This window comes from Chiloscyllium plagiosum, unplaced genomic scaffold (genome assembly GCF_037043375.1).
Source record: "Chiloscyllium plagiosum isolate Xiang-an unplaced genomic scaffold, Cpla_swu_hap1 HiC_scaffold_16, whole genome shotgun sequence".
In the NCBI taxonomy this organism is placed as follows: domain Eukaryota; kingdom Metazoa; phylum Chordata; class Chondrichthyes; order Orectolobiformes; family Hemiscylliidae; genus Chiloscyllium; species Chiloscyllium plagiosum.
Window position 1 is genome coordinate 90647101 of NW_028270154.1, and position 27854 is coordinate 90674954.

At 45.8% G+C, this 27854-nt stretch overlaps 2 protein-coding genes across 8 annotated transcripts in view; both read left to right on the forward strand.

Moving 5' to 3' along the window:
• The window catches only part of LOC122556955 (semaphorin-4A-like), a 32980-nt gene extending 32316 nt beyond the window's left edge, over window positions 1-664 (forward strand). For 5 of the 7 annotated variants that reach the window (XR_015759838.1, XM_087995522.1, XM_087995523.1 and 2 more), the window contains one exon: window positions 543-651. Coding sequence is in view for 6 of the 7 variants with exons in the window: in XM_087995522.1 (XP_087851648.1) it covers window positions 543-552 (10 nt within the window). In the remaining variant the exon portion in view is untranslated. Of the gene's footprint in view, window positions 1-542 lie in introns of all 7 variants that reach the window. The other 2 variants (XM_087995526.1, XM_087995525.1) reach the window with 2 other exon arrangements.
• On the forward strand, window positions 97-27854 carry b4galt7 (beta-1,4-galactosyltransferase 7). Its single transcript, XM_043704043.2, has 6 exons — window positions 97-877; window positions 10545-10874; window positions 18807-19032; window positions 20311-20394; window positions 24255-24359; window positions 25938-27854. Exons 1-6 carry the CDS (start codon window positions 822-824, stop codon window positions 26091-26093), a joined length of 957 nt encoding a protein of 318 aa, XP_043559978.1. The 5' UTR covers window positions 97-821; the 3' UTR covers window positions 26094-27854.

Here is a 27854-nt window from a genome sequence, read left to right on the forward strand (position 1 = left end):
GTCACAGACCCCCCACCCCCCCCCCCCCTCTCCCCCGGGGGGGGGGGGCGGAGACACACCGGGACCGGGACCGGGAGGGACAGCAATAACTCACCGAGAGCGGCCCCCGCCCCCACTCACTCCCGCAGGGTCTGTGTCCCTCGGGGGTGGGGGTGGGGGTCTGTGCCCCTGCCCCTGCCCCTGCCCCTCTGAGTGAGGGTGCTTGTGTCACTCTGGGTGGGGTTGGGTCTGTGTCTGTGTCCCTCAGGGTAAGGGTGAGGTTCTGTGTTACTCAGAGTGAGTGCCTGTGTCCCTGGGTGGGGGTCTGTGTCTCTCAGGGTAAGGGTGAGGGTCTGTGTCTCTCAGGGTAAGCGCCTCTGTCCCTGGGTGGGAATCAGCGTCCATTGGGGTGGGGGTCTGTGTCTCTCAGGGTGAGGGTCTGTTTCTGTGTCTAACAGAGATGAGGGTTTCCTGGTGTGTATCCAGTGACAGGGCGTGGGTCTCTCAGTCTGCCTGCATTCTTAGACAGGAGTGATGATCTCTGGATTTGTCTCTTCACGCAGACAGGACTGAAGATCTTTTGATGCTCAATGGAAGGGTTTGACTGCATTCCCCCACAAATGAGACCGTGAGGAATTCCATTGGCATCTTTCTCCCCCCTGTTCGGGTCATTGACTTCACTAATTCCCTGGCACAATACAACAGATCTGAAGCGCTCATTCGATTTGACAAGCCTGCAGCATATCTCTGGATGGCTGTCGATTTTGGCAGCACCGTTGAGAACAGGAGTCAGTCCATGCCAGGAGAGACTATGGTGACAGGGACTGAGTGAGTGAAAGAAGATGATGTACTCCTCCAGACGCAAACCTGTTCTCTATTTCACTAAGGAAGATAGCAGGTAAACTGGAGTGTCGGATTCACGTTGAATAACAGCAATTTGAAATTTACATTTTATTTCTCAAGGCATTTAAAAGTAACTTGAGTGTTTCCTAAACGGTGAATTATTCTACACTGGCTGACTGCTGCTCCAACAAAGCATCTGCCTCATCAGAGAACTGATTTAAAACGAGTTAATTTATGGTTGAATATAGATTAGCAGTACAAATTGCTTTTCTGTTGTGACTTTGTAAGTGGGGTGGTGCGTCTGCAGATAGAGAATATGATAAACTTAGTAAGTATGCTTTTGGTAGTTTTAAATATTGAAATGCTGAAATAAGGAGACTTAAAGTTTCTTTCATCTTGCACTTGTGAAGACATGACAGAATGGCAAATTACAGAAAAAGCAACAGATTGTCCTGAATGGGACACAGTGTTGATTGGTTGACAAGTTGACACTGGTATGAGAAAAATGAGGACTGCAGATGCTGGAGAGTCAGAGTCAAAAAGTGTGGTGCTGGAAAAGCACATTCGAATCATAGAATCCCTACAGTGTGGAAACAGGCCCTTCGGCCCAACAAGTCCACACCGACCCTCTGAAGAGTATCCCACCTAGACCCATTCCCCTACCCCATTATCCTCTATTTACCCCTGACTGATGCACCTAACCTACACATGCCTGAACACTATGGGCAGTTTAGCATGGCCAATCTGCCTAACCTGGACAACTTTGGACTGTGGGAGGAAACCGGAGCATCCGGAGGAAACCCACACAGACACGGGGAGAATGTGCAAACTCCACACAGACAGTCCCCCCGAGGTTGGAATCGAACCCGAGACCCTGGCGCTGTGAGGCGGCAGTGCTAACCACTGAGCCACCGTGCTGCCCCTCCTTCATCAGGAGGACTCATGCCTGCATCATCAACTCTCCTGCTCCTCAGATGTTGTCTGACCTGTGCTTATCCAGCTCCACACTTTTTGAAGTTGACTCTGGTTGCCATGGAGAAGGAACTAGGGAACAGTATCCTCCGAGTACTTGGTTCATTGAAAACGTGCAGTGCCTGGAGAAATTCCTTTTTCTTGCAGAGAGCCAGGCTCTAAATATGAATATATGTAGCTTTAATTATTTTTCCTTTTTTTATTGTGTATGCAGGTGTAGGACACAGTGAAGAACAACATGTGTGTAAATCTTTATTGATAGTCCACCACCAGGAAGAAAGGAAACACCCAAGTGGCCAGTGACAAGCAGTGCCCTTCACATCAAAGGGCAGTGCTGCGTGATCAAACAGTGAAGGGGAGGGTAGGGACTAAATCAAAATAGAGTTGGAGGGAGAAATGATGCACTCCACTCCCTGCGGCGCCCACCTCTCCCTGAACAACTCCAGGGTGTTGGTCGACATCGTGTGCTCCTTCTCCAGAGACACCCGGGCTCTAACGTAACCGCGGAAGAGGGGCAGGCAGTCGGCCCTAACGACCCCCTCCACAGCCCGCTGCCTCGACCTGTTTATGGCCAGTTTGGCCAGGCCCAGGAGCAGACCCACGAGGTCTTCAGACCTGCCCTCCCTCCTCCGTACCGGGTGTCCGAAGATCAGGACAGTGGGACTGAACGGCAACCAAAAACAGAGAAGAAGGATCTTAAGGAGATCAAAAAGGGAGTGTAAACGCCCACACCCAATATACACGTGGTCCACGGACTCCACAGCACCACAGAACAAGCAGTTGGGCTGGGAGTACGTGAACCACCGCAATCTGCGGTTGCAGGGGACTGCTGCGTGCAGCACCCTCCACTCCAGATCCCCGAGAGAAAGGGGGAGGACTCCCGCGTAGAGAGCCCTCCAATGGGGATCTCCACCGCCCGGTAGCAAATGGGCAAGCTAAGGTGTGTCCGGACGGTGGATGAGGAAAAAGAGGTGGATGGTGTGTAGCAGCACTCAATACAGGGCCCGTCGTTCTATGTCCCGAAAGGGGTAGAACTAAAACTCTGGAGGCAGGTCAGGTTGTGGGGCACAGGTTCCCCCGGGAAGTACGGGACCTTGGGGCCAATGTGAAATTCCGTCCGGGCTGGGGTGAGCACGGACGGGATCCCACCGCACACGTGAGCATCCTCCAACTGATGCACTACTTCAGGGCCAAGCACCGCTATTTTAAGGCGTCCGCTGCCTTGCTCGCTATGTCCTGCGGCAGCATCCAGCCCAAGCACCCAGTACATCCCCGACGCTGTTCACCCTCGCCGCCGCGGCCCTCCCCTCCGACAGCCACTCGAACCCGCGAGTACGGAGGTGCGGATTCCTGAGCAACGGCTCCCTGACGACAGCTGCTACTCCAGCCGGAGGGTAGGCGTGGCGCGATTCGACCATGTCCCAGACAGTGATCAGGTCCTGGGAGAAAGTGAGGACTGCAGATGCTAGAGATCAGAGCTGAAAAATGTGTCTCTGGAAAAGCACAGCAGGTCAGGCAGCATCCAAGGAGCAGGAGAATCGACGTTTCGGGCATAAGCCCTTCTTCAGGAATGAGGAAGGTATGCCAAGCTGGCTAAGATAAAAGGTAGGGAGGAGGGACTTGGGGGAGGGGCGTTGGGAATGCGATAGGTGAAAGGAGGTTAAGGTGAGGATGATAGGCTGGAGAGGGAGTGGGAGCGGAGAGGTCGGGAAGAAGATTGCAGGTCAAGAAGGCGGTGCTGAGTCCGAGGGTTGGGACTGAGATAAGGTGGGGGGAGGGGAAATTAGGAAGCTGGAGAAATCTGCATCATCCCTTGTGGTTGGAGGGTTCCTAGGCGGAAGATGAGGCACTCTTCCTCCAGGCGTCGTGTTGCCATGGTTTGGCGATGGAGGAGGCCAAGGACTTGCATGTCCTTAGCGGAGTGAGAGGAGGAGTTAGTGTTCAGCCACAGGGCGGTTGGGTTGGTTGGTGCAGGTGTCCCAGAGGTGTTCTCTGAAACGTTCCGCAAGTCCAAACAGACCCCACCACCAGGGATATATTTCCCTCCCCTCCCGTATCAGCGTTCTGGAAAGACCACTCCCTCCGTGACTCCCTCGTCAGGTCCACACCCCCCACCAACCCAACCTCCACTCCCGGCACCTTCCCCTGCAACCGCAAGAAATGCAAAACTTGCGCCCACACCTCCCCCCTTACTTCCCTCCAAGGCCCCATTGGATCCTTCCATATCCATCACAAATTCACCTGCACCTCCACACACATCATTTACTGTATCCGCTGCACCCGATGTGGCCTCCTCTATATTGGGGAGACAGGCCGCCTACTTGCGGAACATTTCAGAGAACACCTCTGGGACACCCGGACCAACCAACCCAACCACCCTGTGGCTCAACACTTCAACTCCCCCTCCCACTCCGCCAAGGACATGCAGGTCCTTGGCCTCCTCCATCACCAGACCGTGGCAACACGATGCCTGGAGGAAGAGCGTCTCATCTTCCGTCTAGGAACCCTCCAACCACAAGGGATGAATGCAGATTTCTCCAGCTTCCTCATTTCCCCTCCCCCCACTTTATCTCAGTCCCAACCCTCGGACTCAGCACCGCCTTCTTGACCTGCAATCTTCTTCCCGACCTCTCCGGCCTATCACCCTCACCTTAACCTCCTTCCACCTATCGCATTCCCAACGCCCCTCCAAGTCCCTCCTCCCTACCTTTTATCTCAGCCCGCTTGGCACACCTTCCTCATTCCTGAAGAAGGGCTTATGCCCGAAACATCAATTCTCCTGCTCCTTGGATGCTGCCTGACCTGCTGCGCTTTTCCAGCAACACATTTTTCAGCAGTGATCAGGTCCTGGTAAAAGACAGGCGACGTCTTGAGGGCGACTTCCAAACCGTCACGGTCGACGAACAGGGGCCGTGTGTCATAGTTGAGGTTACGCACCTGGAGGAAAAAATCCGTCGCCAGGGCGCACCACCTAGGAGGAGGCTCGACGTAAAGGTATCGCCGCAAGGTCTGAAGGCGGAACGTCGCGACCTGGGTGCGGACGCACACCAGCGACTGACCGCCCTCCTCAATAGGGAGACTCAGAACCTGCGCGGCGACCCAGTGCATCTTTTTGTCCCAGAAGAAATCGACCAACGTTCTCTGGATGTCAGCGACAAAGCCAGGAGGAGGGACCAAAGTGACCAGCCGGTACCACAGCATGGCGGCCACCAGCTGGTTTATGACCAGCACTCGACTCCTGTAAGATAGCACTCGGAGCAGTCCTGTCCAGCGGCCTAGGTGAGCCGAGACTTTGGCCTCCAGCTCCTGCCAGTTGGCCGGCCAGGATTCCTCAGCCGGGCTGAGGTAGACCCCCAGGTAGAGGAGATGGGTGGTACTCCAGCTGAACCCCCGTAACTCCTCCGGCAGAGAGTCCACCCGCCATGGGCCGACCAGTAGTCCGGAACATTTGGCCCAGTTGATCCTGGCGGAAGACGCTGCCGAGTACACGGCCTGGCACTCGCGCATCCTCCCCAGGTCAGCCGGGTCGGTGAAAGTGAGGAGCACGTCGTCGGCATAGGACGAGAAGACCACCCCCGTGCCCGCGCCGCGCAGAACCAGCCCCGACAACCTCCTCCGCAAGAGGCGCAGGAAAGGCTCCACGCACAGGGAATACAGCTGGCCGGACAGGGGACAGCCTTGACGCACTCCTCTCCCGAAGGGAAGGGGCGCCGTCAGGGACCCGTTAACTTTAACCAGACACTCTGTGGCGGTGTACAGAAGCCAGATCCGGACGACCCGCAGAGTCCCGAGCAGGTACTCGTGATTGACCCTGTCGAACACCTTCTTCTGATCGAGAGACAGGAAGGCGCTCGGCAGACCAGCCCGTCGACAGAAATGGATCAGGTCCCGGACCAGGTGGACGTTGTCGTGTATCCTCCGGCCCGGGACCGTGTAGGACTGGTCCGGGTGGATCATGTGGGCCAGCACAGAGGCCAGGCGACAAGACAACACCCTGGCGAAGATTTTGTAATCCGTGCTGAGGAGGGAGACCGGGCACAAGTTGGTTAAAAAAACGAAAGTCCTCCTTCAGCAGCAGTAGGACGATGACTGCCCTGCGCCAAGAAAGGGGCAATTCTCCAGCATTTAAACGCTCCCCCAGGACCTGTGCATAGTCGCTCCCCGGGACATCCCAGAATGCCCTGAAGAGTCAGTCAGCCCGCCCTGCCCTGGCGACTTGCCCCTTGAGAATGGTTCGAGGGCACTGGTCCTATATTTCACTCTCTGCCCCCTCCCTGTAGAATCCCTAAAGTGGGGAAACAGGCAATTTGTCCCAACATGTCCACACCAACCCTCTGAAGAGTAACCCACCCAGACCTATTTACCGACTCTATATTTACCCCTGACCAATGCACCTAATTTGACATCCCTGGGCAGAATGGTGCAATTTCCCAAGACCAATCTACCCTAAGCTGCACATCTTTGGATTGTGGGAGGAACCCCATGCAGACAAGGGGAGAATGTGAAAACTCCACACAGACAGTCTCCCCTGAGGTTGGAATCGAACCCGAGACCCTGGCGCTGTGAGGCGGCAGTGCTAACCACTGAGCCACCGTGCTGCCCCTCCTTCATCAGGAGGACTCATGCCTGCATCATCAACTCTCCTGCTCCTCAGATGCTGTCTAACCTGTGCTTATCCAGCTCCACACTTTTTGAAGTTGACACTGGTTGCCATGGAGACGGAACCAAGGAATAGTATCCTCTGAGTGCTTGGTTAATTGAAAAAGTATAGTGCCTGGAGAAATTCCTTTTTCTTGCAGAGAGCCATGCTCTGCATATGAATGTATGTAGCTTTTAGGAAGCATAAGTGAGGCTAACTAATAATCTTCAATTGATTGTTGGCATAATTGGGATTTTTCAGGAAGTACGTTGCATTTCCACCAAATGTTGGAAACTATGTTCTGAGTTGTGTAATCATGGACTTGTTGGTTACAAACAATACCCAGTTGTGGGGATTTATAGTCTATGTACCTGGAATCACAGTGACACACAAATTCAGGTACCACATTATACGTGTGGGAGGCATGTCATCTTTGTGGCTTTACAGCATCATCCTGTTCACAGTGAACATGTGTTGGTCATGCATAGCAGCAGCATGAAATGACCCATCTTCACCGGTTGTTCACATCTTTTCGACACCTTATCCCTCCATAGGATCTTGAGGTGGACCAGGCACTTTTCAGGACTGACAGTGGTCGACAATGTCTGATTTCTGCACCAAAGTCATCACCATTCCGATCCGTGGTTAAACTGCTTTGCAGTCGGAGTTCTTGTGGCACCCTGGGTAACATTCCTGCTTTAGAGTAAGTCAGGACCTCTGCATTCCCCCCCCCCCCCCCCCCCCAAAGACTTGATGGTCCATGTATGTAGGGTCTGAGTATATATCCACAAATTGTGCCAAATTATTAGTATAACTTACTAACTTTTCTTGAATTCAGTCATGAGGTGCGAGTGTTCCTAGCAGGGTCACCACTGGGGGGATTGCTCTTGAAAGCGTGTTGGTGAGCTGTTGCCTTAAACTGCCGCAGCCCAACTGGTTTGATAAAACTGAATGGCTTGTTAGGCCATTTCTGAGTGTAGTTGAGAGTTACGCACATTGCTGTAGGTCTGGAGTCATCTAGGTTCGGTCAGGACAATTGAAGACCTACAGGGCGTTGCACCTACATTGTTTTGCAAAGTGCTATTGAATGCACTGTATTGACATGTGCATATTGGGGAGTACAGTTATTAATTCTTTTTTGCATAGAGCACTGCAAGATGAAGTGTAAATCACAAGTGTTAGTTTATATAGAGTCATCCAGCACAGAAACACACCCTTCGGCCCAACCAGTCCATGCAGACCATAATCCCAAACTAAACTAGTCCCACCAACCTGCACTTGGCCCGTATCCGTCCAAACCTTTCCTATTCATGTACTTATCCAAATGTCTTTTAAATGTTGTAATCGTCATGCCTGCATCCCCCATTTCCTCAGGAAGTTCATTCCACACGCCAACCACCCTCTGTGTAAACAACTTTCCCCTCATGTCTTTTTTAAATCTCTCACCTTAAAAATGTGCCCCCTACTCTTGAAATCCCCCATCTTAGGAAAAAGATAGCTATGAGAAAGTGAGGACTGCAGATGCTAGAGATCAAGAGTTGAAGAGTATGGTGCTGGAAAAGCACAGCCAGTCAGTCAGCATCCGAGGAGCAGGAGAATCGATGTTTCGGGCAAAAGGCTGACGTAGGACTTATGCTCAAAACATCATTTCTCCTGCTCCTCGGATGCTGCCTGATGCTTGTGCTTTTCCAGCACCACACTCAAAAGACAACTATCTAACTCTATCTATACCCCTCATTATTTTATAAACTTCGATAAAGTCGCCTCTCAACCTCCTACACTCCAGTGAAAAGAGTCCCAGCTGATCCCGGCCTCTCTTTATAACTGAAACCCTCCATACCCAGCAAGATCCTGGGAAATCTCTTCTGAGCCCTCTCCAGCTTAATCATATCCTTCCTATAACTGGGCGACCACAATTGGACACATGTTGCAAATTATTTTTGGCAAACTGTCATCCCGAGCCGTTCAATGTGCAACATGGCTCTGAAACAATACGTTTTTAAATATCTAATTCTAGCAATGTGCTTTTTTAAGCCCTGTTTGCACAGAGCCCTGTTGGAAACAGTATGTCACCATTCTGTTCAATGGCTTTTGTGTTGCAGTGGCTGCGTTTGCAGTTTTCATTCTCCTGTAGGAGCAATTTGTACTTTAATCACTGGCAGTTAAATACGTACTCTACTTCTCTCTTGTGTTGTCTTCAATCTGTCGAGTTGGCATTTTGAAACTGTGTCTTGCTACTGTTGATCTGTTAAGGTCACTGTTGCACTCTTGTCTTTAATTTACTGGGCAGTAGGGCTTTGATGTTGAAGTGTGGTGCTAGAAAAGCCACAGGAGGTCAGGCAGCATCGGAGGAGTGGGAAAATTGACGTTTCGGGCAAAGCCCTTCATCAGGACTTTAGTGGCTTTTCTAAGTGACAAGGAGATATTGGTGATTTGTAGAGCATGCTTATAAACTTCCCATTCCTCCTCCTCCTCGTCTGTCTGTCTCTCTTTTCCCCCTCTCCCCTTGTTGCTCCCATTTAGTTAAACTAGTGATGCTGTAGAATGGGATTTGAGTAAGTACTGTGAGCATTGACATCAATTACCCAACATTCTGAGCAAACAGGACACAGGCGGAGTAGTCTGGGCAAGTGCATCACAAAGTAAGCAGCTTAGTGACAGATAAGTTAAATGATTGAAGAGCAGTGACTTTTATGCTTTTTAATTGAGGTAAGCAGATGTGAAAAGGATGGTATTGTGAGACATTGTAAAACGCCTTATTTATCATGTCTGCAGGAAGGCTATTGTTCCAGCGTAAAATGAAACTGCCTGTTGTGGAAGCGTGAATTAAATGGATACATTCAGTGAGCGTTAAGAATTCAGTACTACTTTAATATGCCGTATACATGTGCTCTGTGCATGTAGCGGTATGTCTTGGCATTAATGGCCACTTGAGTGATCACAGTATTTCAGTGATATATTTCCTAATTGTTTGGGAAGGCTGGTGCATGAGTCAGTCTCTCCATAGATCAGTCCAGTTTGTGATTGACATATGTTTCTGTGCTGCTGCATGTGAGCAAGTCTTGTATAATGTCAGCTGCCTAATTGTGTAACTTCCTGAAGAAGGGCTTATGCCCGAAATGTCGATTCTCCTGCTCCTTGGATGCTGCCTGACCTGCTGCGCTTTTCCAGCAACACATTTTTCAGCTCTAATTGTGTAACTATCCAACCATACTAAGGGGTGTGTGTGAGAGCTGTGCAGGTTAGGGTATTAGAACTACGTATTAAGCACGCTAGTCCTGTGAACATTCTGACTTGTGCACATTAACTCGAGTTTCTGAGTGGCTTCTGTTTTCCAGGAAAGGTTTCTGTGTCAGGAGCAGTATGTTTGTACAGGTCTGCTTCTGATTGGACTGATTACTTTTCAGCGATTTATATTTCTGTACTGAGTGTGTGTAGTGAAACACAGGACTACCTTTAATGGCACAGACTGTCCAGTGGAGAACGTATGTTCATTTCTAGCATGTTTTCTCACAGGTCTTCAGTAACCATTTGAGACTGCCTATTGCTTAATATTTCTGCGTGTTGCCAGGCTGCAGTATGGGACTGTCATTAAAACCAAGTATATGTTTATATTGAGTGGGCACAGAACACTGTCTGATATGGAACTTTCTTAAAGCTAATGATTTTATGGCAGGACCAACAATTATTAACTAAGCTTGTCTGTTGAGATTGGATTCCAGATTTGAATATACTGCATGTAGTTGTGTGTGTAAACATGTGTGTCTTGCAATTTATTGCAGTAATATTGTTCCTGGATGTATGTATTTCTTAATATATAGGATGCTAACTATCTTGAATGGGCTTAGGTGCTAATGAATTGCAAGGTATGGAAGGTATGGTTAGAATAATTGACAATTGGAGTAAAGGCTGCAACCTTTAACGGTATAACCGTAGGTATAATGGGCTTAGGACCTAACCAGAGACAATCAAGAAAAACATGCCCTAAGCTGTTTTGGTATTCATCTCGTTATCACAAATGTTTTCTGTAGCTTTATTGAGTCTTGCTCCTTCTAGTTAGGCCATTTAGTCTCTCTAGAAATTAATGTGTTTGTGCAATTATGTTTTTCAGGTCAGGCCTGCTCCTTAGGATGTTACCGAGATGTTCCATCTTTAAACTATTCTGTACTTTAATACTACTTGGATTTTTCTCTGTTATATGGCTGCACTACAACTGCACAATAAGCAGCAGTCGGAACAGCAACGACGATGCCTTGGTGCACAAATCTTGTCAGGAAGAGACCGACAATTCTGCCTGGGGCCCTCACAAAATCGCAATCATTGTCCCTTTCAGGGAGCGATTTGAAGAACTATTGACTTTTGTGCCATACATGCATGCATTTTTAAACAAGAAGAAAATCAGGCACAAGATCCTTGTAATCAACCAAGTTGATCACTTCAGGTACTGGGCTTTAATAGAGGGGATTAACACAATCACTTCTATATAATCATTTGTTAAAGTGAGAATCAAATACTCTTAGTAGTAACCATTCATTTAAGGAAAGTCATAGCAAGTTGTGAGTTTTTGCTCAACTGTTATTGGAATCCTTCCTTTCCATTAACAGTAGCAAGAGTTATTATAGACACCCAAAATCAATTGTTTTTTGTTCAACACTTGGCCTCAGACCACGTTCCTGTAATAATTGCTGGTGTTGTGCTGGTCATTCCTCTGCTGAGATCCCAAACTGTAGTGAGTTTTCTGCCTTCAAAAATGATAAATGACATCCTTATGACTTGGATCAGTATTTGGGACTATGATGTTGTGGCCATAACAGAGACATGGGTTTCACAGCAGCAGGAGTGGTTGCTGGATGTTCCAGGGTTTAGAATGTTTTAAAAGAACAAGGAGGGTGGAAAAAGAGGAGGGGGTGTAGCATTGCTAATCAGAGAGTGCATCACAGCTACAGAAACGAAGGTTGTTGAGAAAGGTTTGTCTACTGAGTCAGTATGGGTGGAAGGTAGGAACAGCAAGGGAAAAGGCACCGCATTGGGGGTTTTCTACAGACCACCTAATAGCAGTAGAGAAATTGAAAAACTGAGAGGCGGGCAGGTTTTGGAAAAACGCAGATGTAGCAGGGTTGTTGTTATGGGTGACTTCAACTTTCCGAATATTGACTGGAACCTCTTTGGTGCAGATGGTTTGGATGGAACCATTTTTGTCAGGTGTGTTCAGGTGGGTTTCCTTACTCAGTATGTAGAGAGGCCGACGAGGGGAGAGGCCATTTTGGATTTGGTGCTCGACAATGAGCCAGGACAGGTGTCAGATCTCGCAGTGGGAGAGTACTTTGATGACAGTGACCACAACTGCCTCACATTTAGCATAGCTTTGGTGGGGGGGGGGGGGGGGTGAAACAAGCAGTTACCAAGGGAAGATATTTAATTGGGGAAAAGGAAATTATGACACTATCAGACATGAGTTGGGAAGTACAGACTGGGAGCAATTGTTCCACAGAAAGGGCACAGCAGACATGTGGAGACTGTTTAAGGAGCAATTGTTGCGAGTGATGCACAAATTTGTTCCTCTGAGACAGGTAAGAAGGGGTAAGGTTAAGGAGCCTTGGATGACGAGAACAGAGGAGCTTCTTGTCAAAAGGAAGAAGGCAGCTTACGTAAGGTGGAGGAAGCAAAGATCTAGTACAGCTTTAGAGGATTACAGGTGTACTAGAAAAGAGCTCAGAAATGGACTGAGGAGAGCCAGGAGAGGGCACGAGAAAGGTTTGGCAGGAAGGATTAGGGAGAACCCAAAGGCATTTTACTCATACGTGAGGAATAAGAGCATAATCCGGGAGAAGGTAGGGCCGATCAGGGATAGCATAGAGAACTTGTGCGTGGGGTCTGAGCAGATAGGGGAAGCTCTAAATGTGTTTTTTGCTTCAGTTTTCACTAAGGAAAGGGATCTTGTTGTGAATGAGAACTTTGAGGAGCTGGGAAACAGGCTTGACCAGATCAACATTGATGAAGTTGATGTGCTGGAAATTTTGGCAAACATTAAGATTGATAAGTCCCCAGGGCCAGACCAGATTTATCCCAGGCTGCTCCGGGAAGTGAGAATGGAGGTTGCTAAGCCGCTGTCGAAGATCTTTGCCTCCTCACTCTCCATGGGAGTCGTACCAGAGAATTGGAGGGAGGCGAATGTTCCTCTTTTTTGAAAAGGGAAATAGGGAAATCCCTGGCAATTACAGACCAGTCAGTCTTACGTCTGTGGTCAGCAAGGTTTTGGAAAGAATTCTGAGGGATAGGATTTATGACTATTTGGAAAAGCATAGAGTGATTAAAAGCAGTCAACATGGCTTTGTGAGGGGCAGGATATGCCTCACTAATCTTATTGAGTTATTTCAGGAGGTGATGAGACAGGTCGATGAAGGTCGAGCAGTGGATGTGGTGTACATGGACTTCAGCAAGGCATTTGATAAGGTTCTCCATGGCAGGCTCATTTCATAAAGTCAGGAAGTATAGGATACGGGGAAATTTGGCTATCTGGATTCAGAATTGGCTGGCTGACAGAAGGCAGAGAGTGGTTGTAGATGGAAAATATTCTGCCTGGAGGACAGTGTTGAGTGGTGCCCTGTAGAGCTCTGTTCTTGGGCCTCTGCTCTTTGTACTTTTTATAAATGACTTGGACGAGAAGGTTGAGGGGTGGGTTAGTAAATTTGCTGATGACACAAACGTTGAAGGTGCTGTTGATAGTATCGAGGGCTATTGCAAACTGCAGCTCAACATAGACAGGATGCAGAGCTAGGCTGAGAACAGGCATATGGAATTCAACCTGGATAAATGCGAAGTGATGCATTTTGGAAGGTCGAACTCGAATGCTGAATATAGGATTAAAGACAGGATTCTTGGCAGTGTGGAGGAACAGAGGGATCTGGGTGCAAGTACATAGATCCCTCAAAGTTGCCACCCAGTGGATAGGGTTGTTAAGAAAGCATATGGTGTTTTGGCTTTCATTAACAGAGGGATCGAGTTTAAGAGCCGCGAGGGATCGAGTTTAAGAGCCGCAAGGTTTTGCTGCAGCTCTACAAGTCCCTGGTGAGACCACACTTGGAATATTGTGTCCAGTTCTGGTCGCCTTACTGTAGGAAAGATACAGAGGCTTTGGAGAGGGTGCAAAGAAAGTTTACCAGGATGCTGCCATGACTGGAGGGCTTGTCTTATTAAGAGAGGTTGACTAAGCTTGGGCTTTTCTCTCTGGAGAGAAGGAGGAAGAGAGGTGACTTGATCAAGGTATACAAGGTAATGAGAGGCATGAATAGAGTCAATAGCCAGAGACTTTTCCCCAGGGCAGGATTGACTGGCAGGAGGGGTCATTGTTTTAAGATATTAGGAGGAAGGTATAGAGGGGACGTCAGAGGTAGGTTCTTTACAGAGAGAGTTGTGAATGCATGAAATGCGTTGCCAGCTGTGGTGGTGGAAGTAGAGTCATTGGGGACATTTAAGCGACTGCTGGACATGCACATGGATAGCAGTGAGTTGAGGAGTGGGTAGGTTACTATATTTTACATTAGAATTACAGCTCGGCACAACATTGTGGAGCGAAGGGCCTGTTCTATGCTGGACTTTTCTATGTTGTGTGTTCTACCCCCACTGCAAATGGAGTCTACTGATAATTACAACCAGGAGAATACAGTGACCATGGTCTAAATGGAGACAGTGTGTTATTTGTTTAATCCACTATATGATTCCTTGAGCATCTGTGGCGAGACCTTTTATTGTCATTGGTTGGTGAGGTTGTAAAGTTAGGAGCTATACACTTGTAACATTTCAGTTTGTGAATAACTGTAAAACTGAGGAAAGATTGAGTTCTGGTCTCCTTCACCAATTGGCTGTCAAGAGTTGAATGCAGCGAGGCATATGTGCATCTGGGGAATGGAGTAAGACAGGCAACAGCCAATCAGCAGCAATTAGAACTAGAACATAGAACAGTACAGCACAGAACAGGCCCTTCAGCCCACAATGTTGTGCCGACCACTGATCCTCATGTATGCACCCTCAAATTTCTGTGACCAGATGCATGTCCAGTGGTCTCTTAAATGTCCCCAATGACCTTGCTTCCACAACTGCTGCTGGCAACGCATTCCATGCTCTCACAACTCCCTGTGTAAAGAACCCGCCTCTGACATCCTCTCTATACTTTCCTCCAACCAGTTTAAAACTATGACCCCTCATGTTAGTCATTTCTGCCCTGGGAAATAGTCTCTGGCTATCGAGTCTATCTATGCCTCTCATTATCTTGTATACCTCAATTAGGTCCCCTCTCCTCCTCCTTTTCTCCAATGAAAAAAGTCCGAGCTCAGTCAACCTCTCCTCATAAGATAAGCCCTCCAGTCCAGGCAGCATCCTGGTAAACCTCCTCTGAACCCTCTCCAAAGCATCCACATCTTTCCTATAATAGGGCGACCAGAACTGGATGCAGTATTCCAAGTGCGGTCTAACCAAAGTTTTATAGAGCTACAACAAGATCTCACGACTCTTAAACTCAATCCCCCTGTTAATGAAAGCCAAAACACCATATGCTTTCTTAACAACCCTGTCTACTTGGGTGGCCATTTTAAGGGATCTATGTACCTGCACACCAAGATCCCTCTGTTCCTCCACACTGCCAAGAATCCTATCCTTAATCCTGTGCTCAGCTTTCAAATTCGACCTTCCAAAATGCATCACCTCGCATTTATCCAGGTTGCACTCCATCTGCCACCTCTCAGCCCATCTCTGCATCCTGTCAATGTCCCGCTGCAGCCTACAACAGCTCTCTATACTGTCAACGACACCTCCAACCTTTGTGTCGTCTGCAAACTTGCTGGCCCATCCTTCAATCCCCTCATCCAAGTCATTAATAAAAATTACAAACAGTAGAGGCCCAAGGACAGAGCCCGTGGAACACCACTCACCACAGACTTCCAGGCAGAATATTTTCCTTCTACTACCACTCGCTGTCTTCTGTCGACCAGCCGATTCTGTATCCAGACAGCTATGTTCCCCTGAATCCCATTCCTCCTGACCTTCTGAATGAGCCTACCATGGGGAACCTTATCAAATGCCTTGCTGAAGTCCATATCCACCACATCCACAGCTCGACCCTCATCAACTTTTCTAGTCACATCCTCAAAGAACTCGATAAGATTTGTGAGGCATGACCTGCCCCTCAAAGCCGTGTTGACTGCATTTAATCAAGCCATGCTCTTCCAGATGGTCATAAATCCTATCCCTCAGAATCCTTTCTAACACCTTGCAGACGACAGACGTGAGACTTACTGGTCTGTTATTGCCGGGGATTTCCCTATTTCCTTTCTTGAAGAGAGGAATTACATTCACCTCTCTCCAGTCCTCAGGTACGACTCCAGTGGAGAGCGAGGATGCAAAGATCTTTGCAAGTGGCGAAGCAATTGCATTTCTCGTTTCCCAAAGCAGCCGAGGACAAATCTGGTCCGGGCCTGGCGACTTGTCAATCTTTAGTGTTTGACAAAATTTTCAGCACATCAGCTTCCTCTATCTCTATCCATTCCAGCATGCACACCTGCTCTTCAAAGGTTTCATTCACTACAAAGTTCATTTCTTTCGTAAAGACAGAAGCAAAATTCTCATTTAGGGCTTCCCCTACTTCTCAGACTCCACACACAAACTCCCTATGCTATCCCTGATCGGCCCTACTCTTTCTTTGACCATTTTCTTATTCCTCACAAAAGTGTAAAATGCCTTTGTGTTCTCCCTAATCCATTCTGCCAAGCCTTTATCGTGCCCCCTCCTGGCTCTCCTCAGACCATTTTTGAGCTCCTTCCTCGCCTGCCTGTAATCCTCTAGAGCTGAGCTTGACCCTAGCTTCCTCCACCTTATGTAAGCAACCTTTTTCCTTTTGGCGAGAAGCTCCACCGCTCTCGTCATCCAAGGTTCCTTTATCTTACCCCTTCTTGCCTGTCTCAGCGGGACATATTTATTCATCACTTTCAACAACTGTTCCTTAAACAGTCTCCACATGTCTATAGTGCCTTTACCATGGAACAATTGCTCCCAGTCCATGCTTCCTAACTCATATCGAATCGCATCATAGTTTCCTCTTCCCCAATTAAATATCCTCCCATTTTGCCTAATCCTGACCACCTCCATAGCTATGTAGAATGTGAGGCAGTTGTGGTCACTATCACCAAAATGCTCTCCCACCACAAGATCTGATACCTGCCCCGGCTCGTTTCCGAGCACCAAGTCTAGAATGACCTCTCCCCTCATCGGCCTGTCAACGTACTGAGTTAGGAAACCCTCCTGAACACACCTTACAAAAACAGCTCCATTCAAATCTTCTGCTCGAAGGAGGTTCCAATCAATATTGGGAAAGTTAAAGTCTCCCATTACAACAACCCTACTATGTCCACACTTTTCCAAAGTCTGCTGACCTATGCTTTCTTCCATCTCCCTGCTGCTATTGGGGGGCCTGTAGTAAACCCCTAATGAGGTGACTGCTCCCTTGTTGTTCCTAATTTCCATCCATACTGACTCGGTAGGCAGATCTTCCTCGACAATGGAAGCTTCTGTAGCTGTGATACCCTCTCTGATTAGTAGTGCTACACCCCCTCCTCTTTTTTTCTTCCCCTCCCTATTCTTTTTAAATGCTCTAAACCCTGGAACATCAAGCAACCATTCCTGCCCCTGAGAAACCCATGGTAGAAAAGGAAATGAGGCAACACCATTTCAGCTTGTGACTGTCCTGCACTAACACCCAAGATGTACATTTTCTGCATGTTATGTATGTGAGCCACAATGGTAGATACATGTCTATATCCAACAGAGTTATTTTACTCAACATTTTGGACATATGACACATCTAGGAGGTGAGACTTTAACATGGAACTTCTGGCCCAAAGGTAGGGACACTACCATTGCGTCACAAAACCCTGTCTATCCAATACATGCTGCAATTTGTTTTTGGGTCAGTTTTGGTCTGTTTTCAAAGTGGACTATTTGCGTGTTTAGTTTTCATTGAATAATTTTCATCTACTGATGATTTCTAATGTATGATTATGCATACCTATCATTGTTTATTTTCCCTCCAGAAATAATCTTTCACATCACAAAGATAACTCCTGCAGTAGCTGCAGGCAGGGTTTCTGGTGAATGTAATTTCAAACATGATGGGGTGAATAGCAGACCAGAAATCAGGAATATTTAAAATTAGGCACCAACTGAGTGATGTTACATCCACGTGCTCCTTATAATTGCAGAAGCAACATGGTTGAGTTTTTTTTTCCAACTTTTGATTAGCTAATCTTTCTACTGCCTTCAGCTTTCAAAGGAAGGCTCTGTATCCCATCACATTCTCAGTAATGGTGGTGGACAGTTGGGCAAGATGTACAAGGAGGAGACTCCATGAATATCCTGTTTTCTGCTTCAGTTAACCAGATGAAAGTGCAAAAGTCAAAGCCAACGTGTTGGCAAGTGTCTATAACTGGAAATGATGGGTAGCAATCATATTTACCTCCTAGTTGTGATATTAGTAGCTGAGTGCAATGGAAACAGCAAAGTCTATGGGTCCTGGCAAAGTTCTGAGTGCTGAAGACTATGCACTGTAACTAGCCATCTCCTAACCGAAGTGTTTTGCAGCAATTAAACAGGCAATAACCAGGCATTGTGGGGAAATTACCCAGCAATGCCCAAAGCATAAAAGGCAGGAGGAATCTAAAACCAACTAAGGTTCAGCCTTTCAGTTTCCTTTTCATTGTCAACTAAACGATGGAAAACTTCTTCATTTGAACCATTTATGTGATCACAATTTATTGATCACCGACCTGCTGTTGAGGTTGTAGGATGAGATTGAGGAGCATGCTCAAAATCCACATACAGCAAATGTAATGTCAGGAGCAAACATGTGTGTGTGTGTGTGTCTGTGCGCTAGGGGAGTTACGGAGGCTTCCCATCTCTTCTCTTGCAATCCATTGATAATCTACCGACTAAACACACACATGTTCTTCTTGTCTAAAATTTTGCTCCTGACGTTACATTTGCTACATATGGATTTTGACCATGTTCCTCAATTCCATCCTTCTACCTTAACTGCATCGTATAAAAACCTTCATTATTTAGATCAAGCCTCAAAATGGATCCCAGCCCATGAATTTGTTGCTGATTCTCATACACAAGGCTGTGCTCTGTGTGTACCTTTTTAATAGTGTGATGAAAGGAAATTGGCTTTTTTAAAGCAACTGTATTCTTTAAGATGAGTTAACTCATTTTAGTTATTGACTTATAATCAATGATCAGTTTTGAAAGCTTAGAATCTGTAAAAAAAATTTTTTAAATGTACGAGAGGGCCCCTAATATCTTGTGTTCATTTTAATTTGTATTGCAGGTTTAATCGAGCTTCTTTGATAAACGTGGGTTTCCTGGAGAGTGGCAATGATACGGATTACCTCGCTATGCATGACGTGGACTTGTTACCCCAGAATGACCAGCTGGATTATGGGTATCCTGAAAAGGGGCCATTTCATGTGGCTTCCCCAGACCTTCATCCTCTCTACCATTACAGCAGCTATGTAGGAGGGATCCTCCTCCTGACCAAGCAGCATTTTGAACTGGTGGGTAATAATTCGACACAGAGCCCATAACTATTATTGATTGAAAAACAGATGAGATCTGAATATGCTGGGCAGGGAGCTAATCCATTGGTTCAATGGATCAGTAGGGACTGGTGTTTGACGGTTAACTTAGTAATTACTATCACTATGAGCGATATTTACAATCACTCGGCATTTTGATAGAGCTAGAAATCAAAGAGTTGAACTTGGATGAATATGGCTGGTATGTAATGATTCCTCAGTTAGGAACTATCTTGCAGGTATCTGTGAGAAAAGGAAAGTAATTTTAGTTTTGGGATGACCCAAATTGTTTCATAGCCAGTGAAGTACTCATTAAGTGTCATAATTGTGTTAATGTAGGGAAACACAGCAAGCTCCCAGGAAGATACTAGCAAGATATTCTGTTTTAACTCTACTAAGTGATGGATAATTACTGATCAGAGCTTCTCTACTTCTCTTAGTCTGCAGTGATTTTTTTTCCTGCCTGAGGTGGAAGACAGTGTTGTTAAACATCAGCAGCTCCGCCATTGCAGTACTGTTTCATTACATCATTGAAATGTCAGCAACTGATATGTGTCTGGAGTGGGACTTGAAACTTATCAGAGGCAATGGCGCACCACCAGTTAGCCACGGCCAACCACACTAACTGGTTTCCTTTACTAATTATAGGCCTTAGCAATCATGAAACTTAATCAAGTCTCACTCATTAAAAACAGGAGTATATGTTTGGGCCATAGGCTTTTCAACTGAATACAGCTTCATTCTCTTAGTTTATCCTCATCATTAGTCACTAAATTGCATCCTTCAAAAACAGTCCCTGGGATGTGTTATATTGAAGAGGTGAGTTTTAGATGGAAAAGACACAGTCATAAATGCCCTCTTTATTATCTAAGCTTCAGTGTGCATTTAGTGTAACATGTCTCTTTTATTGTCGTCTAAATTTCTTGCGATTAGTTCCCTGCCCAATGTATTCGGATCACAGCTGCTTTGCAATAATTGTAAATTGAATTAGGGAATACAGGAAAAACTTCTGTACTCAGAGATATTAGCATGACTCTGAAACTGGCTACCAGATGAAATGTTGAAGTGACTAACGTACTATGAGACAATGAGATGAGAGAGAAAACAAATGAAAGAGAAGGGGATGGAAGGATATGTCGATGTGGTGGGTTGGGAGGAAGCTCATGTGCTTGTGGAAGCTCTGGCATTGACGTATTGCCCAAAGTGGTGTTTTTCTTTATTTTGGAATCTGTGCAATTTCTGTTTGTTCTTTTACAGTGTAATGGAATGTCAAATCGGTTTTGGGGATGGGGCCGTGAGGATGATGAATTTTATCGTAGAATCTCAGCAGCAGGGCTGCAGGTAATTGTTTTGCACTGCCATACACCATGCTTTATTAGAGAGACTCAAACCTTTCAGTGTTTGTGTAAGCAAGTCTAAACTCTGACATACTGTGAAATTCCTGTTTGGTGCATCCTTGGTAACTTCTGATTCTTGCATGCTGTTCTCAACCTGTGATTTGGCATGAATGTTGCTTGAATGTACAAGTGGCCAAGATTTAATAGAGTGACACCACCAACATTGGGTGATTGACATGCTAGCAGTCAGTATAAATGGTACATTCTATGTACAGTTTGTGTTCTCCCAGTTTTGTTATTTCCTTTCTTCCTTTCACTCCCCAACTCTCACTGGGATGAAATAGCTGAAGAAGCCCTTGTTATGTGAAGGCCTTGGCCTAGTTGTATTATCACTGGGCTGTTAATCCAGAGTCCCAGATAATGTTCTGGGATCTGGGTTCAAACCCTGCCATGGCAGATGTTGGAGTTAGAGTTCGATAATAAAAGAAAAATTGGAATTAAGAGTCTAATGATAACCACGAATCCATTGTCGATTGTAAGGAAGGAAACTGCCATCCTTCCCTGGTCTGGCCTCCATGTGACTCCAGACCCACCGCAATAGGGTTGATTCTTAACTGGATTCTGGGCAATTAGGGGTGGTTAATAAATGCTGTGCCTAACCAGCGATATCTGCATTCCATGAATCAATAAGAGAAACTCTTGATCCCCTCCATTATACACTAACACTGTAATTCCCACCACTGCAGACAAACCATGTATGTCCACTCAGCATAACCAATTTATTGGGGTTCTTTGAGGCTTTAAAACGTTGTGTGAATGATGAGCCAGTAGATGCAGTTTATTTGGATTTCTAAAAGGCAGTTGAGGTGCCAGATTAAAGGTTACTGCACAGTAAGAGTTTATTGAGTCATACAGGATGAAAACAAACCCTTCGGTCCAACTCGTCAATGCTGATCAAGTTTCTCAACCTAAACTAGTCCCATTTGCCTGCATTTAGCTCATATCCCTTGAAACTTTTTCTGTTCATGTACCTGTCCAAATGTCTTTTAAATGTAACTGTACCTGCATCTACCACTTCCTCTGGCAGCTCATTCCACATGAGCCACTCTCTGTGAAAAGGTTGCCCCTCCGGTCCCTTTTAAATCTTTCTCCTTTGTCTTTAAAAATATGCCCCCTAGTTTTGAACTCCCCTACCCTAGGGAAAAGACCTTTGTGGTCCACCTTATCTGTGTCCCTCATCATTTTATAAACCTCCATAAGGACGCTCCTCCACCACCTACGCTCCAGTGAAGAGAGTCCCAGCCTGTCCAGCCTCTCCTTATAACTCAAACTCTCCAGTCTCAGCAACATCCTTGTAAATCTTTTCTGAGCCCTCTCCAGTTTAATAATATCCTTTTGTATAGCAGGGTGAATGGAATTGTACACAGTACTCCAAAAGTGGCCTCACCAACATCCTTACAACCTCAACATGACTTCCCAACTCCTATTTTCAAACATCTGAGCAATGAAGACAAGTGTGCTAAATACCTTCTTAACCACCCTGTCTACCTGTGAGGCAACTTGCAACAATTATGTACCTGAACCCTCTCGTTGTTGGATGTGATATCTGAGCATGCACAGAGGCTTAGCTAAATAAGAGGAAACAGAATTGAGATACACGAGTCATTTTCAGTTTGTCAAGCTGACTACAGGAGTGCCACAGGCATCAGTGTGGAGATTCAGCCTTTTACAATCTATCTCAGTGCCCTGGAAGGAAGGCCCAGCTGTAGAGTAGCCAAATATGCTGCTGATACAAAGGTAGGGACAAAGCTAATTCTTGAGTTTGCAAAGTGCTAGTCAGTCATATGTTAAGGGAGTGGGCAAGACACTGGCAGATGGAGTATAATGTGGGAAAATGAGGTTTTCCATTCTGAAAGCAGGGATAGAAAAGGGGAGCAGCATTTAAATGAGTGTGATTGGAGCATGCTGTGATATTGAAGGATACAGCAATCTCAAAAAGTTCATAAGTGGGTCCAGTGAATAACTAGGAGTTATTGGTCTTTATTGCAAGGTGAGTAGTATATAAAACGAGGGAACCACATAGGATGTTGGTGAGACTGCACCTGGAGTGCTGTGTACAGTTTTGGTCATCTTTCTAAACATATCATATACAAACATTGGGAGCAGTTCAGAAATGTTTACAGTCATTTCCTGGAATTAAGGGGTTATCCCATGAGGAGAGGTTGAGCAGATTAGGCCAATATACTCGTTGGTGTTTAGGACAATGAGAGGTGATCTTTATAAAACAAATAGGGGGCTTGATTTCGCAGATGCTGAGAAATTCTGTGCAGATAAGGGCATCCAGAAACTAGTAGACCCACCTGAATAGCGAAAGAACAGTACAGCACAGGAACGGGCCCTTCAGCTCACGATGTTGTGCTGAACATGACGCCAAATTAAACCAGCAGCAGAGGCTGAGAGAGAACGTGAAGTGGAGAAGAGCATAGACCTGACCAGAGGAAGGAGCAGTTGCGGTGGATGACAGTGAGAGAGGCTGTACGTGGGAGAAATGTACAGGCCTGATTTGGAGGCAGCAGAAGCAGTGGACTGAGGTGCTCTAATGGAAGGAGAGAAATCAGACATCATGGGAGGCCATGTTGTTTGGCTACTGAGGATCGCAGCTTTGTTTCCCTTCACCAAAGTTAGTGGCTTAGGCTAAGAAACTGGGAAATTAAACATTTCTTTGTTGTTAGATGATGAAGCATTTAAGTGAATGTCCCTAATCTGAAGTGATTAGTGCGTGAGTCTTTAAGTATTCAGTATTAGCTAAGACATGGAGGAATGACATGCCATTTGCAACCTCTCGAGTGTATATCCTGTGGTATGTGGATATGTGTAATCTAGCTGTTGATTCTAGGATAACTAGTTTATGTTGTGCGTAGTGAGGTAATCTGTATCATTGCCGTTCTTCAGGAGACCTATGGTGTCAAAACTCAATTAAACTTGAAGATACAAATTAAAATGAACACGTTCAGTGTCCCTCTTTTACCTCTTAAAAATTAAAACAAAGGATTCTTTTCACGGGTTCTGAGTTTTTCCAACTGCCCTCAATAACCCTCTGGGCAGAGAGTGCCGTTAGCTGCAGCAGCTCGAGGTTTGGGCTATTTGGGTCAGTTGGCATCGCTGCAGCACAGTCGTGACATTGAATGCCTCATAGATAGCTCAGTGATTGGCGATTGGCATTGGGGAGCATTCACCAACAGTCTGAAATGATGGGACTGTCCTCTGAAGAGATATTGGGAAAACAGGGCCTGTAGCTTCAAAAGAAACCTGCAAAATATGGAAAATCATGGACAGGGTAGATGCAGGTACATGGTTGGACAGTTTAGTACCAGGGGATGCAATTTCAAAATAAGGGGATTGCAAGTTGGGACTGAGCTGAGGAGCAATGTTTATACATAGAGGGTGGTGAATCTTTAGAGTTCTGTGCCCCACAGGGCTGTGGAAGTTCAGCCATTGAGTATATTTAAAGTAGAGATTGACAGACAGATTTTGGAATATCGGTGATGTAAAGAGGCATGTTTGCTTTCTCCTACATGAGTGGACATGGGTGATTGTTCCAGCCTTCCCCTGGAATACTTGTGTTCCTGGCCCTGCAAAACAAATTGCGACTATTAAAATCTCTCTGTATAACAAGGATATTGAGAGACTTCTCGATTCTCTCTAGATTAGACAGTTAGCACGATCCTGCAATTTTATTATGACATCTAATCTGTTCAGCTATGTCTTCTTGTGCCTTCTCTGAAATTTTCTGTCTCTCTAACACAAAATGGGCTACGTGGCTTTTGTGCTGTACAACAGACTTGTTCCTTGTTTTAACTCTAGTTGTACCGTCCTACTGGAATCAAAACTGGGTATCAAACCTTCAAGCATATCCATGACCCAGCATGGAGGAAGCGAGACCAGAAGAGAGTGTCGAGACAGAAGCAGGTAAGGAAAGTACAACCTCTGTCACAGGCTTGCCCTACCCACGCACATCAGGGATCCCAATTACAATTTCGCTCTCTCGGGTGGGGAGGGCAGAAAGTCAATGCTCAGAAAACTGAGGCAAAACAGTAAACGCACAGGAAAAAAATTCCAAAGCATTTAAATTGCTCATTTTAAACAGATGGGAAATGAATAGAAATGGCCGTGAAAAGGTGCCAACCAGCAGAGCTCACTATTCGCCCTATTCCTGCCTTTGCTGCTAAGAGGCAGAGTGAGAGAGAGAAGAACCGATTAGAGTTACAGTTCTGTTTATTCCCAATTTTACCTTTCTCGTTAATTAATTTGGCTAATTGATCAGGAAAGCAAGTTTCTCAAAGCTAGAAAGATATGTGATAGCTACCAAGGGGTGGCATGATGGCTTAGTGGTTAGCACTGCTGCCTCACAGCACCAGGGACCTGGGTTCAATTCCACCCTCAGGTGACTGTGTGGAGTTACCACATTCTCCCCATGTCTGCAGGGGTTCCCTCCTGCCCAATGCTGAGCAGGGTAGGTGGATTGCGGGCCATGTTAAATTGCCCCATACTATCCAGGAATGTGCAGGCTAGGTGGATTAGCCAAGGGAAATGCAAGGTTACAGGGATTGGGTGGGGGGGGGATGGATCTGGGTGGGATATTTTTCAGAGGGTCAGTATGGACTCAATGGGCTGAATGGCCTGCTTTCACACTGTACGGATTCTAAACAAAAAGGTCCTGTTTTTATCTTGGGGGTTATGTTAACTCTTTCAGTGGTAAGTTCACATTTATGAAATTGCTATGCTAATTGTCATTACTTCACTCCCATGATTCCCAGCTTAAAATAATTTCCCTTGTTAACAGTTCCCTGATAAGACACTAAATAAGAAAAAAAACTCCAAGAACTGCGGATGCTGGAAATCAGAAACAAAAACCGAAATTACTGGAGAAACTCAGCAGGTCTGGCAGCATCTGTGGACAGAAAGCAATGTTAACATTTCAGGTCTGGTGACACTTCCGCAGAACCCTTCTTCAGTTCTCAGGAGGTGTCACGGGTCCTGAAACATTTACTGTTTCTCGACCTAAGGGGCAACTTTTTCACACAGAGGGTGATGCGTGTGTGGAGTGAGCTGCCAGAGGATGTGGTGGAGGTTGGTACAATTACAACATTTAAAAGACATCTGGATGGGTATATGAATAGGAAGGGTTTGGAGGGATATGGGCCGGGTGCTGGCTGGTGGGACTAGATTGGGTTGGGATATCTGGTCGGCATGGACGGGTTGGACCAAAGGGTCTGTTTCCGTGCTGTACATCTCTATGACTATGACTCTCCACAGATGTTGCCAGACCTGCTGAGTTTCTCCAGCAATTTCGGTTTTTGTTTCTGATCTCCAGCATCCACAGCTCTTTGGAGTTTTTTTTTGTTGAATAATACCTGATTCTGCCATCTTCTTCAAGGTACAAAGTCGGGCTTGGGAAGATGCTAAATTTACTGTTTTTAAAAGTATATCTGTGTGTGTGTGTGTGTGTGTGTGTGTGTGTGTGTGTGTCATTTCTTTTATCTTCAGGAACAGTTTAAAATTGACAAAGAAGGTGGTTTAAAAACCCTGAAGTACAGCGTAGTGTCGAGATCTGAGCTGACAATTGAAGGGGTACACTGCCTCATCATTAACATCCTGTTGGAATGTGACCTGAATGAAACTCCATGGTGTGTCATAAACTGATTGGACCAAGCCAGAAACTAACAGGATCTCACTTTGCTGACGTGGTTATGGCGATATCATGAATGGACCTATCACTGTGTGGTCATGGGCCCCTGTTCCTACCAGAGATGCCCTCAACACAGAATCAGGTGCTAAAGTAATGCAGTATTAGAGGGAGGCACAGATGGACTTTCCCTTCTGGCTGAACTGTGCTGATAGTTTCTGTTTCACATTACTGCATTGTAAAGGTCATCGAGGATGGAGTAATATGTTACTCAGGGGAAGTTGCTCACAAATGAACATCCATTGAAATTGTTTTATTATTGAAAACAAGATCTGTCAACCATTGCAAGTGGTCCCGTGATGGATTGTACCATTTTACTCTGGTGAAGAACTTGTCATCTATCATTGTTATACCACAGTTTATTCTGTCTGGAGCTGATGAGATACTTGAGTCAAGGGAACCTTTTACCTGAATTCAGTGACGACCAGGAATTGTGTGATTTTTATAAACTTTTGCCTTCACAATAAGCCGTAAAACACCCATGAGTGTGATTTAAAGCCTAATTTTTGATTCAGATTGATGGAACAAATGTTTACAAAGAACTGGATACTAGTGCTCCCTTATTCCATGTTGGCGAGCACGGTTATTAGACACAGACAGGCAGTAGCTTACTACAAGTCCACCAGGGTGGGCACCTGACTTTGTTGAATGCTGTTACACGTTTTGAAATTCGGCCAATATGAATGCTGTAAAGGTGACCATCTGTCCAGCGAGGAAAGTTACATTTCCGAACAGTGTAAAGGGTGGGAAGGATTTTATAATGAAGGAAACGGACACATCAGGTGAATAGGAGGCAATGTGCTTTACACTTTTACAGCTGATTCATTGTGATATCATAAAGAAAACCTTTGTCTACTTAAGGCTACTGTTACAATGACTCCATGGCTGTGATCTGTGGGGCCCCTGCTCATCCTGATTCATTCTCAGCAAACATCATGATAAGGAGCAGAACAGTGATCCTCTTGGGTGTCCTGCCACCTGGTGGAATATTTGCAATACTACTACAGTAAAGTATTAAATGGGTGAACTTTCTTTGTTGACCAGGTCATTTAGTTGCACACTTCATCATGATTTTTATTCGCCCTGTTCTGAAGCTGTTTTCAGTTTCTGCAGTTGCTTTGGAAATGGCTTTTTTAAAAAAACTTACATACATCTTTCAAAAATCAAATCTTTCTGGTGATGAAATATGAAGTGAAATATAAGCAAGACCTTATGGTTCTTATAATAAGACTTTATAATTAGGCCAAGACCTTTTTTAATCAGGAGACAGCAAACAGAATTGTACTAGGTTGACAGGAAGAGAGTAACTAGAAGCACAAATATAAATATTGTTTGATCTCTGTGTTCTTGAAGCATTTGAATCCATTGAATTAGGAAAAAAAACTCAATGCTTTAAGGTTGCACATTCCTTTTTATGTAGCTCAATGAAGGGTACCTTACCCTCCAGGTTAATGGCTGTTGGAGGGTTACAGTAGTAAGCTAAGGCAATGCTGGCATTTATCAATGAAATGGGTGGATTTATAAGTAAATCTATAACTGCAAAGACCTTTTAGAATATTTCCATTTGTTTTAGTGTCTGATGCTTTGCTATGTAGGCCCATGAGAGTGGGGATGCAATAAGTTCAGTATTGGTGCGTAGCAACTGCCATTCCAGTGCATTTCTTTATCATATTTATTAATTTTGCAGGTAACTCATAGAAATAAATTAATTTTACCAA

Coding starts and splice junctions, on each gene's coding strand:
- b4galt7 (XM_043704043.2), top strand. CDS start 822: ATGATGTACTCCTCCAGACGCAAACCTGTTCTCTATTTCACTAAGGAA. Junction 878..10,544: donor TTCACTAAGGAAGATAGCAG/GTAAACTGGAGT, acceptor TATGTTTTTCAG/GTCAGGCCTGCTCCTTAGGA. Junction 20,395..24,254: donor TCTCAGCAGCAGGGCTGCAG/GTAATTGTTTTG, acceptor TTTTAACTCTAG/TTGTACCGTCCTACTGGAAT.